General features: G+C 32.1%; 1 protein-coding gene and 1 pseudogene across 2 annotated transcripts; both read right to left on the reverse strand.

Annotated features, from left to right (window-relative positions):
* Positions 1-2,264: 2,264 nt before the first annotated feature.
* LOC130897015 (39S ribosomal protein L17, mitochondrial) lies at positions 2,265-5,844 on the reverse strand. Of its 2 annotated transcripts, XR_009059648.1 has the most exons (3): positions 5,574-5,844; positions 2,693-5,471; positions 2,265-2,633 (listed from the first exon to the last, which is right to left on the reverse strand). XR_009059648.1 is itself a non-coding variant. In XM_057805488.1 (2 exons), the coding sequence occupies exons 1-2, from the start codon at positions 5,769-5,771 to the stop codon at positions 4,998-5,000; spliced, it is 672 nt and encodes a 223-aa protein (XP_057661471.1). In that variant the 5' UTR covers positions 5,772-5,844; the 3' UTR covers positions 2,265-4,997. The 2 variants fall into 2 exon arrangements, 1 of the variants encoding a protein (XP_057661471.1); XM_057805488.1 differs by having other exon boundaries at positions 2,265-5,471.
* A 2,683-nt stretch (positions 5,845-8,527) lies between these two features.
* LOC130897411 (uncharacterized) lies at positions 8,528-10,820 on the reverse strand (annotated as a pseudogene).
* Positions 10,821-12,422: the final 1,602 nt, after the last annotated feature.

Genomic DNA, 12,422 nt, shown 5'->3' on the forward strand with positions numbered 1-12,422 from the left:
CCTTGTCAATATACGAGGATATATTGAAAAATTCTTAACCTACTTTAGAACCAAACAAAATTTCAATGTCAAAAAATTTTATTACTCAACATATTCTCCTCTTAATTAGATACATTTATTACAGCGAACCTGCAACGTCTCTAGACCTTTCAGAAAAAATGTTTCTTCTTGTTTTTCAGTTGAGGAAAGAGATGATAGTCGGACGGAGCCAAATCTGGTAAATAAGGGGGGTGTTCTACTAATTCAAACCCTAAATTACGAATTTTTTGCATGGCAACATGATATATGTGTGCTGGGGCCTTGTCCTGCAAAAACAAATCACCTTTGGATAGCTTTCCGCGTCTTTTCGCTTTAATTTTTTCACATAGAGCGGTCAGTTATGTCGAATAGTAATCTCCAGTTATTGTTCTATCCTTATCCAAAAAAATCAATTATGATTACTCCATGGCAATCCCAAAAAACTGAAGCAAGAACTTTTCCAGCAGATTTTTGGATACGAAACTTCTTAGGTCTTGGAGAACCAGAGTGTCGCCATTCCATCGATTGTTGCTTTGTTTCTGGATCGTAGAAATGTACCCAAGTCTCATCCATAGTAACAATTCGGCTTAAGAAGTCTGCATCGTTTTCAAATCGAGCACACATCGAACGCGATGCTTCTACCCTTGCACGCTTTTGGTCAACATTCAAACATTTGGAGATCCATTTTGCAGCATTTTATCTCGTGTCCAAATTGACGTGAACTATATGATAAACGCGTTCGTATGAAATATTCAGTGCTTCAGATATGCGTTTTAGCCCAATTCAACGGTTTGATAAAATAATGTCATGAACTGCATCGATATTTTCGGGGACTAACACAAAAACTGGCCTTCCCGATCGGTCATCATTTTCAATGGAAAATTTACATCTTTTGAAGCTTGCAGTCCAATTTTTGACGAAAGACATTGATTACCAAGGGTATTAAGCATATCTTCGTAAATTTGCTTACCTCTTAACCCTTTTAAATACAGGTACTTGATGATGGCTCTATACTACAATTTTTCGATTTTCACAATTTCGGTGGACATCTTTTTTATTTTAATTTATTGCTCTGACTCTGGTTTACTTCTTTGACGTCAAACTTTACACTGACACTTCTAATAAGTTATTGTTCGTTGCTATGGTAACGCAATATTTTGTTTATGTATGGAACTGGTTTAGGCCAACTAGATATCAATACATCCTCGTACATTCCAAAATGGACGCACCAGCTGCTACTGAATCAAAATCTGCATCGGCGATCGCAAAATGTTTACAATCCAATCATTGAGATACTTTTACTGTTGTCGAACAAAATCAATTGAGTACTTTAATAAATTAAGCAAGATTTGGAAGTTCGTGATATTCCAATATCAGTTGCTCACACATTATTACGATTATTAAATATATATTAGCCCGATTAGCCGCATGAGTTTATTTGGATTTAAACACACTGCGTACTCCGGAAGTGCTTCAGTCCTAGGGACCCTAAGGTAAAACGCTCTACGTAATTATCTAATATTAATTGAAATAATTACGCGATCCAACATAACATGATAAAAATAGATAAAATCGATTTTATATGCAAACTACAACTGTCTAACGGACTGATTCATCTGTCATGGTTTTAGGCAAATATGCAATACTTAGTTCTTTATGGACAGTTCCTATAAATGGCAGCTGTTCCGACTAAGGAAGACAGAATAGCAACGATTTCTCTAGCCTCCGAGGTTCCAGCTCGGTTCTCAAGCATGCGCAGTATAGATAAAGTATCTCGAACGAGAGAGAAAATTAATATTATCGGCACCGTAACGAAGGGACGTTTTTTCCATATCAACGCGTGTTTGTAAATTGTACGAACCCAACTCGGCTATAGCTCCACAGGAACGCAGCAGTTTTGTACCTGCCTACACAATCCTCACCGTATTAGTTTTAGCAAACAAATATATGAAAAAAAAAAGTACCGTAAAGTGGGGTTACTTTGCTCCAATTTTTTCATCTTATTCACTTATAATTTTAAAAGTTATCTTGAAAATTACTATAGCAATTTGGCGATCGACCAGGGCTACTCCAGAAATGTCAAAATGCATTTCATTTTTATATAAAATTGATGTATAGTCCCAATTTGTGAATGTCAGTATTTAAATTCAGGTGCAAAGTATACTATAGGCTGGGGTTACTTTGCACCGATAGATTTGGAACTGATTTTCTACGATCAAAATACGTTTGGACTAAAGTAAACCCACTCAATATTGTAGTCGTTTATTGCCTATTGCCTACAAAATATATAAAACGTTATGGAATAAACATATTTATTATATCTAAAGTTACTTAAATCCAAAAAATTAAAAAAAAAAATAATTCCACCACGGTTTGTCACATTCTCGTACGGTATATATGCCACATTTTGTATTTGATCCCATGTGTACCAAACTTCATCACGTTTTGAGGCCACTTCCAAAATTATAATGCTCTAACCATGGCATTAATGATAGAACCATCTTCGTCCACCGAAGTTATTTCTCCAGGATACACGTCGTTTTCGTACAGATACAGAACGTATTCACCAACCATTCTACAGTCCAGATTCTTTAATTTGCTGAGCAGTGGTTTTACTGAAGTAGTAAGAAATTAGTTTTTTGCTAAAATCATTCTCTTCCTCCATATCCCATACTTTATCTATGTCGACATCAGACTCTCCGAATGTCAGAAGTGGACCACAGAACGGCACGTCTTCTTCAGAAACATCGTCAGTCGCTTGTTCTTTTTCTTTTGAAGTTCCGGAAATTCCCGCAGGCAGGTCAGTGGAACTTATTTCGCCGTGTGCAATGCTTTTTCCAGCTGGCACTGTCAATAGGTTATAAATGAATTTTCTATTTCGTTTTTATTCCTATCATATTCATTCCTAGGTTTGTTAATATTGCAAACACCTAAAATTTCTATTAGAGGGCTTACATCACAAGGTACAATGCAACATTTTCTAATTCCTAAAATTAAATTGGAGGCAGCATTTTCAGAGATTCTTTCCATTAACTCCTTTAAAAATGTAGGAGAATGTTACACCAATTTAAAAAAATATTTCAGTTAATCAAAGAAACTTTCAGATATGTTTTGATACAATAAGAATATATCTGGTCGAACCTGTAAAAACTATAGTAGTAAGAACTGTTTAACTTTTTATTTGGTTTTGATTTATATTTATTGCAACTATGTAGCTGTTAGGTATTTAATATAAAATTGATATACTATTAAAAGTTTTCGATGCTATCTAAATGTTAAAATGAAATGATTTCATTTAGTTATTGGCAGCATTGAAGTTTTTTGGAGCTGGTAGTTACTACCAAGATGTAGGTAATAATTATTGTATGGGTACCTCCTAATCCATCGGTGAGTCGATGCATTCACAAAATTATTGAGGTATTCAATAGAAAGGAAATAATTGATGCATTCATAAAATTCCTCCAAACAATTCCTGAGGTAAATGATATTAGAAGAAAGTAAGGAAAAAATGACTTATTATTCATTTTCAGTTGAATATAAATTTGAAATGTTTGAGGTTCTTTCCAAAATATAATGTACCTGGGATAATTGGATCCATTGACTGCACTCATCTTGTTCTATTTCGCAACTCCAATACTGCTACTCGTAAACAATGGTTTTAGATTAGAAAATAGATGCCACACAATTTGAGGCCCTCGTGGAGAGCATTATAACCTTTGACAGCTAAACACGTGAAACTTTCTTGAAAAAGCGCATATTAACAGATTTTTATGTCTCACATGTTCATTATGTATTTTTGCACGAAAAACTATGTATGACCTGTAGTATGATGTAGCTGCTGCATCTGGATCTGCAGGATTAAAGTAGTGTAGGACCTGAGTGTAATTTGCAAATGATTGGATGTGAGATTGAGAGACACAAATATCACAAAAAAGTACCTAATAAAAGGACAAATAATTAACCTTTGTAATTACTATCAGTCAAATACAAGAAAACCTTCTTAGGGTCCTGTGAAAGGCACCAAAAATCCAGTATCAGTGAGGAATGGGATAAGACTGAGGCATATACGAAACCCTACCCCTTTACTCGCTTCCTAGCGAGGTCTAGTACCAAATCTGTAAACTATATCTGTCTGACAGACGAATGTTCTGTTTAAAGGAATAAGGTCTATTATACTCCCTTATCAAAGTTGTTTTAGTTATCTACAGCTCACCTTCCAGTTCCATATTTCTAACAAACTACAGTATCTGTACTGGATTAAAATTGTTTGTCCTAAAAATTTTTTGTATGTGGTAAGTAATTCTACAATCAAATGAACCAGAGTTTCATGCTCTTCCCCATAGAATCTTCACTTATCAGTTTTTGCAAGACCTAATCTAATCAGGTGCTTCTTGGAATGACAGTGTTCAATAAAGAAGCTAGTGAAGAGTTATAACCGGGTCCAGAGAGCACCTCTCGAAGTTTATATTTCAGTTTCCTTCTTTCTTCAACATATGAGTTTATTATACCTATCACATAATGTCATTCTAAATATACCAAATTAATGAAGTCACTTTTTCAATGATATAGTTCAATTGTTTCCAATATCAATTCTGAAATGTCAATAACTGAATTATTGTAATAAATTATAATAGAATTCAAGTTAAAACCCAATAATCTCAGTCCTGATCACCATGAAGCACGGGGGTTCTTCGCAATTTTTGGACTGTGTATGTAATGCACATGCATAATTCTCACGTGGAGTAAATGGAACTTTCATCCCTGCTATTAGGATGGAAAGTAGATACATTTGACTGAGGTATAAAGAAAAATTATTATTAATATTAAAACGAAAATTCAAAAAAAGTTATTTCCTTCTATCACAAATTAATGCCCACTTCAAATGATTCAACAGATTTATTTAGTAAATGTACTTGTATGAGAACAATATATAGGACTAAACGTTATCAAATTAAAATTAATAAATCTAACTTTAGCATTCACTCTTTACCATCAATCTTTTTATCTGTATCTTTTTGGTCTAATTTTGGTTCATCATTAATATTCTGCTGAACATTTGGTTCCTTACTGTCTGTTTCTACATTAGAAGCACTTTGACTATTTTCTTTAATATTTCCCTCCACTTTAGCAGCAATTTCTTTATATTTTTCCATTCTATAAGCTTTCCTAGCTTCAGATAAAAGAACATTGTGTAATAATTCACTTTTGGAATTGTTTTCCGGGTTTAAAGAAGGATAAGGGTTGCCTCTCAATTCTAGTACTGCTTTATCTCTAGTTGCCCCATCTAACTTTGGTACCTTTACTAAACGAGTATAAGAAATTGTATAATTTTCGTAACGAGGTGCAAGTACTTTGAATAGCTTGTGCACTAATTGTTTTTCTAATAACCAGTAATCAGCCATTTCCATTGTTGTTTTGTGACAGTCTCCGTATCTTATGGCATCTGAAATTAACTAAAAAACGCTACTGTAGTACATTATTTCAGTCTTATTAATTATTTGTGAAACTAATTACTGTTTACATCAAAATATCGATAATTAATTTGCAATACTTACTCTTTCTGCATACATTCTAGACTCATCTGCTCTGGGATAATTTAATTCGATTCTCTCATGTTTGATTAAAGCAGTTACGGTTTTTCGAAGTTTATTTAATCTACCTTCAGGACCCTCTATGCTTCTGAATTTTCTTAGTCTAGGATTTGCTCTTATCCTTAATTTAGAAACTAATTTGGTAATTTCTGCTTGATTCATATTAATCAAGAAATTTCTTATTACTACTTCTATGGAAGATGTGAGGTTAGAACTAACTTCAAGTGACACATCTATTTTTTTTTTCTTCATCTTCTTTTATTCAAATTTCTATAATAATAATAAGTTCAGAGGGACCGATTGTGGAACTGCTACTATTACAAAATAATAAAGATTATTTTGAGGATTTCCAAATAAACATAAGTTCAAAAGAAACATTATCTGAATTATTTGGTTTTTGAAAACGGAAACAATAAGTATCTTTATTGAAATGATTTATTGGTCATTTAACGGTAATATTATACAGTGAGTTTTATGTATGGAACGCCTCAATTAACTCCAAAACGGCTTGTACGATTTTGTCTTGTGATTGGCCTGTATTATGGTGGTATCTACATTGTTGTCAGATTTTTCCTTTTTCCGGAAAAATAATGAACTTTATTATTTCAAATGGATCACCCTATATATTTTGTGTTTTTAGAAATCCTTAAGAAATTCTGATTGTTTTTCATGTAAAATTCTCCATAATGCCATAATTTCGGAGTTATAGCTACATTTACAGTATCTCCCCACCAAAGTTACAATGAATATTGTACATTTAGATGGCTACAACTGAATAAACTGATTGAATTTGAATATTCTTTAATAATTTATGTGCTAATACAAATCTCGTAACAAGGTCTAGTTTCAGTAAGTTAGTAAAATATTTATCCAAATCATGGTGCAGGAAACCTTCAACTGAAGATAAATCTTTAAATGTTTGTGTCATGTTAGAAGTAGATCCACATTTGTGAAGTGAAAAAATTATGAATTTTAGAAAACATACTGTAAAAGCGATTACAGTATATGCTCAAAATCTGACAACAATGTAAATACTACCATAATACCGAACGTATCGCAAGACCCTTGTACAAAAAAATTTATAAAAATCGTACAAGCCGTTTCCGAGATAATTGAGGCGTTCTATACATAAAATTCACTCTGTATGATATTATGTTAATACTTGAGATTGGCAATTTCTGAATGATATTTCATTGTTCAATTTTATTCTTTATCATCGTGTGGGACAATTATTTAATTATATGTATGATTCTATTTAAAAATATAGTAGGTATGACATTATACTTTTTGACGAGATGTCTAGTCGATCTACTGGTATGCGCCAAGACAAGTAATGCAATTTCAACATATACAATATTCGTAGTTGAAGATGAAAATTGAGCTAGAGTTAATCCAAAAGGTCTTTAATTTGGAAATGAACAATTGATCGTATAAATATCAAACATTAATAAAAATTCATAACATTACAATTTTAGAATAGATTTTCTAATGGAGTTTTAGTACCTTTTTACATAGTGTAGGTGCACGTCTGTTTCTCGGGCCGTTAACGGGCAAATTAGATAAACGAGAGCATCGAACATCTGTGCCCTGTTTCTACAAATATACGTCCCGAGAGAAAAGACAAGATAGGAACTGAGAATTTATATAATATTGTAAACATACAATTTCATAATTTTAGGATAGAAACTGGTTAATAGGTTTGAAATTCCTCAAAATGTCAATAATAATATTTTGAATAATGACTTTATCTTCTCTTCAATCACTTTTTGATTAAATCAATTTCAGAAAAGATGATATTTTCCAAATTGAAATTGAATTTATGGGCAAATTAAAGTTTTAAAATCCAAATTTTGACCAAATTTGATAAGTAGAAATAATTTTTTGGTAAATATAATCTAAGGAAAGACAATAACTAAATTAAATACAAATATGGAGTTTAGAAAAGCAAATTTTTGATCAAATTAATTCATTAAAGACAATTTTCGATCAAATTAATATTAGAAAAGACATTTTTGGCTAAGTTCCTCTCATATATGAGTTTTTAACCAACTCAATTAGGAAAAACCAATTTTTGAACTAATCAAATTAGTAAAAGCCAATTGTTTCCAAATTGAACTGGTTCAAGTGGACTCCTGCTCAAAATAAAGTTGAACTTTGATGAATGAAAACAAATCGAATGCAATTGGATCGTGTGTGGCCTTGCATCCAACTAAATCGTATTATTTGACTGCAGACAGAAAAGCCTGACTGCTTCAGAACAGCAGTGTCGTTTGGATGAACATTTTTTAGCCGTATGACCGATTTGTTTAAACTTTCCTCGTTTTAAAATTTGTTTTCTCATAGCTGTAAATGTCGAAAATGGCTTATGCGGAAAATCTCTATATCCTATAATCCTATAAAAACATTTTGAAAAATCATGAAGTTTAAAATACTTCCTAACAAGAAATAAAATGTGGCAAATGATTATTGCGTGCGTAACATTTTTTTCTCAATCGGCTCAATTTGAGAAACGATTAATCTATGGTAAGTAGAAAGACAACGTAAATATTTCTGCGAACATTTTGTGCGCAAGCGTTTAGAGTTGTGTCACAAATCCAGTATTAAGTCGATTCACAACATCGAAGAGTAACGTAAGTAAAAAAAAATTTTGAAATGTAGAGATAGATCGCCCAAAATGCATTAAGTGCCTTCATGAGTGTAGTAACAACCGTGCAAAATGGGCAGAAGAAATAAATGTAAGCCGCGTATTATCCCCCCATTTCGTAGTGGATTCGAGGAAACACCTGGAAACACCAAACAATCAACATCAGTACAGAAAATAATTGTAGTTGGGCTTCTTGTGGTGAGTGGTGTCTAACTAAAACGTTCGACTATTGCCCCCAGATTCATGCCACTTCTCGCCAAAATGGAACTACAGTTCAGTTTCTCAACTGTACAAACTTCCAATCCTCAATTTGTCCACCAGGAAATCCTGAGCATCTCAAGAAATTCAATTGTAATAACGGATCAGAATGTGCATCATTGAAAGGATTATTCAACTGTTCTTTAAGACATTGCTCTAATATGTCGCAACTTTATGAATGTCACTATAAAGCAGACGGTTTTACAGTAGACACCGATAAAGATAACTTGAAATTGAATGGATTTTTTGAATGCAAAGGAGCCAAATGTACCAAAATTAAGATCATATAATATCTAAATTTTTTGTGTCTATGGAAAGTTAGAAGTGATCTATATCAGATAGAAATGCACGAAGAAGGGCTATGAGCATTTTAATTGAAAAATTTAGAGACGTTATTAAAGAAGTAAATGAAGATTTTGTGAAAAAAAAATTAATAATTTTAGAACATCTTATAAAAGAGAACTAAAATTAGTAAAGAACTCAAGTAAGTCCGGATTGGAGACTGATAATATCTATAAACCGAAATTATGGTATTTTGAACTACTGTCGTTCCTAAATGGTCAAGATGTACTCAGGGCAGCGATTTCCAAACTATCTGACGATGAAGAAGTAAGTAAATAAAAAATATATATGTTCACAGCTTTATTTTGCCACGGGACAGCTCCTTCATTGTTAAAATATGAAATAAAATTTTCTCTTGTTATTTTTGCAGCCTGTGAATAATTTTTGGCACTTGAAGACCTTTGTAGGTCAATAAAATCCTCTGAGCTAACTCGAAGCCCTAATGTGAGTGTTTCAGTTTCTTGGTCCTCATTATCCAAATGTTGTTGAGGGGTATATCCCTTCCGACTTTTCGTTCGCAAATAGTTATGTAGAAAGCAATATAGCAGTACTATTTTGCGTTCGGATTAACATTAATGTCAATATGAAATATTCGAAATATATCTGCCAAAATTTCGAAAACATTTTCAATTATACGATCCGCTCTTGACACTCTGTAATTAAAAATGGCTTTTTCTTTGCTCAAATGTTTCTGAGGAAATGGTTTCAGTAAATTTTCTCCTAATGAAAAAGCGTCATCTCCAATAAAAACATAGGGTAAAGTCTGTCGCTGCTTTCAATACACCTCCATCCGAAATTTTTCCGTTAGTTCCAAAGTGACAATACAAGATTTCGTAATTGGCATTTGCTATAGCCATAAGTACCATACTATTGAATCCTTTATAATTATAATAGTAAGAGCCTGAATGAGGTGGTGGAGTAATTCGAACGTGTTTTCCATCTATAGCACCTAGACAGTGGGGAAAGTTCCACATTTATTTAAACGAGTCTGCAATCCTCTTCCAATTTTCTTCTGTTGTCGGAAACTTAAAAAAATTATTTTAGGAAAAAAACATGTTTATCTGCAGCAAAGCAGATGACGTTTTCTCTCCAAGAATCTTGGAAACCCAAGAAGATTCACTTATATTTCAAGAGTCGACAATATCAGAAAACATGGCTTCTTCTTTAAATATCACAACGCCGTCTTTGCGCAAAAAACGAACGAGAAAAGCAGAAGATCCCAGAGATGGGACCGCAGTCAATACAAAGTGTACGTGAAAAGGATAGATACGATATTTTTGGAGAAAATGTCTCTATAAAATTGAGATCCCTTCCCAACAATCAAAGGATCATGACTGAAAAATTGATAAATGACGTGTTGTTCGAAGCTGAAAGTAGTACCCTATGCATGGGATGGCAATTGACACTGCCATCAAGCGCTGTTCGTAATCAGTATCGGGGCTCCACTAATGTTAATACTGAGCTACAACCCCAACATAGTGCTAATGCAGAATTCTCCACATCTTATTTCTTTTCAACTTTTTCTGATAATTCTTAATAATAAACAAAATCATAAGCAATATTACATACTTGTACATTTAATTTTTTTTATTTATTTAACTACCTTTAAATATTCCTGACGAATAAAACAAGTTTCCGGTATTATTCCGCCCAGTGATTGAGCGGAGATGATACTGGTAAACTTTAAATCTTCACAGCTCCTTCCGGTGGCCTGAAATCGAAAATATTTAAACCAAATGGTAACTTCTCATATTTATGTGAACATCGCTTTCAATCATAAAACCTATTATTGTATCTTTACATATTTGTGTCTTTTTTTCAATCAAAGCAGTTACCAGTGTCAACAATTCCACATTTCCACGTAAGTAGATTCATCCATCCGTAAGTAATTTCTATAATTACCTGGATGCAGCCGTAGTTCTTTCAATAAATTAACGTGACTCAGTGAACATCTTTTCTTGATCCATTCTTTGCACCAAAATCTACGGTTCCTTTTAGTTTTAGTTGTATTTTTGGTTAAGCATAAAAAGAGAAGATTATAAAGATAAAAAATAAATAAAATACATATATGGAAGCTTTTGATAGAACTCAACTAAGAAAAACCACTTTTTGATCAAATCAAACTCAAAAAACCGTATTTAGACCTAATTGAGAACAGATTTTCGGCAAATTGAAATTGAAAAAGTGAATTTATGGGTAAATTAGAGTTATAAAATCAGACCAAATTTGATGAGTAGAAACAAATTTTTGGCAAATATAATCTAAGGAACGACAATAACTAATTTAAATACAGATAGGGGAGTTTAGAAAAGCCACCTTTTGATCATATCAAACTAAAAAAAAGAAATCCTACCAAATTAATTGATTAAAGACAATTTACTATTATTCGAAAAAAGATTTTTTGCTAAGTTCCTTTCAGATATGAGGGACTTTTGCCCAAATTAAAGTTAAACTTTGATAAATGAAAGAAAATTTTCGGCAAATTTAATCTAAGAAAAGACAATATTTGAATGAAACTCAGATATGGGAATTTTTGATCAACTAAACTACTAAACCTAAACTAAACTAAGCGAATATCGACCAGATTAATTGATTAAAGACAATTTCCGAACAAATTTTTGGCTAATTTCCATTCAGATACGACTTTTTGAAAAAATCAACTTGAACAAGCCAATTTTTGAACCAATTAACTTACATTAAAGGTGAAATTTTAATTAACTTTTTATCAATTAAAGTTTATGAAAGCAAAATGACAACCAAATTGGACTTGAAAAAGTGAATTTTTGTCCAAATTGAGTTTTAGAAAGGATAATTTCCAATATATTTAATCAAGAAAAGCAATAATCAATTCTTGTTACATTTTGAAGAGCTTCTTCGACCAAATTGATCTTAGAATAAAACGCAACTAATAACCAAATCAACTTTAGAATTTTTCACTAAATTAACTAAAAAATCTAATTTTTCACCAAAAAACTGAAACTTCTATATTAAGCAAAAATCACATCAATTTTGGAAAAGCCAATTTTCTAAATATAATTGAGAAAAGTGAATTTTAATTTTTGGTCATTGAAAAATCAATTCTCAAATTACACTCAAAAAAGCCACTGAAAATCAAATCAATCTTAGATAAGGCAATATTTAGATAAATTAAACTTAGATAAGCAAATTTTGACCAAATTAAACTCTAATAAAGCAATTATTGATCAAACTAAACCTAGAAAATTCAATTTTTCACCAAACTTAACTCAGAAAAGCGAAATTGAATTAAAAAACTATAAAATTTAGTTGAGTCAAGTTTTGACCAAATTAAATTAAGTTGAGTAAATGTACGCTGTTCTAAAAGATTTGACGCTGTACGGAAGAAAAGAAATTTTTGATCAAATTAAACTTGAGATTGTCAATTTTTCAACCAATTAAAATCAGATTTAAATACATTTTTGGTCATTAGAAGATTTGAGGCTGTAATGAAGAATCTAACGGAGACCTTCGACAGATAGGGTAACTAATACAAAAGTAAAAAATGTCCCTTCACAGCAGATTCTCCAAGGCAAGGTCCATAGAGCACCATA

This window comes from Diorhabda carinulata, chromosome 8, assembly GCF_026250575.1.
Source record: "Diorhabda carinulata isolate Delta chromosome 8, icDioCari1.1, whole genome shotgun sequence".
Classification (NCBI taxonomy): Eukaryota; Metazoa; Arthropoda; class Insecta; order Coleoptera; family Chrysomelidae; genus Diorhabda; species Diorhabda carinulata.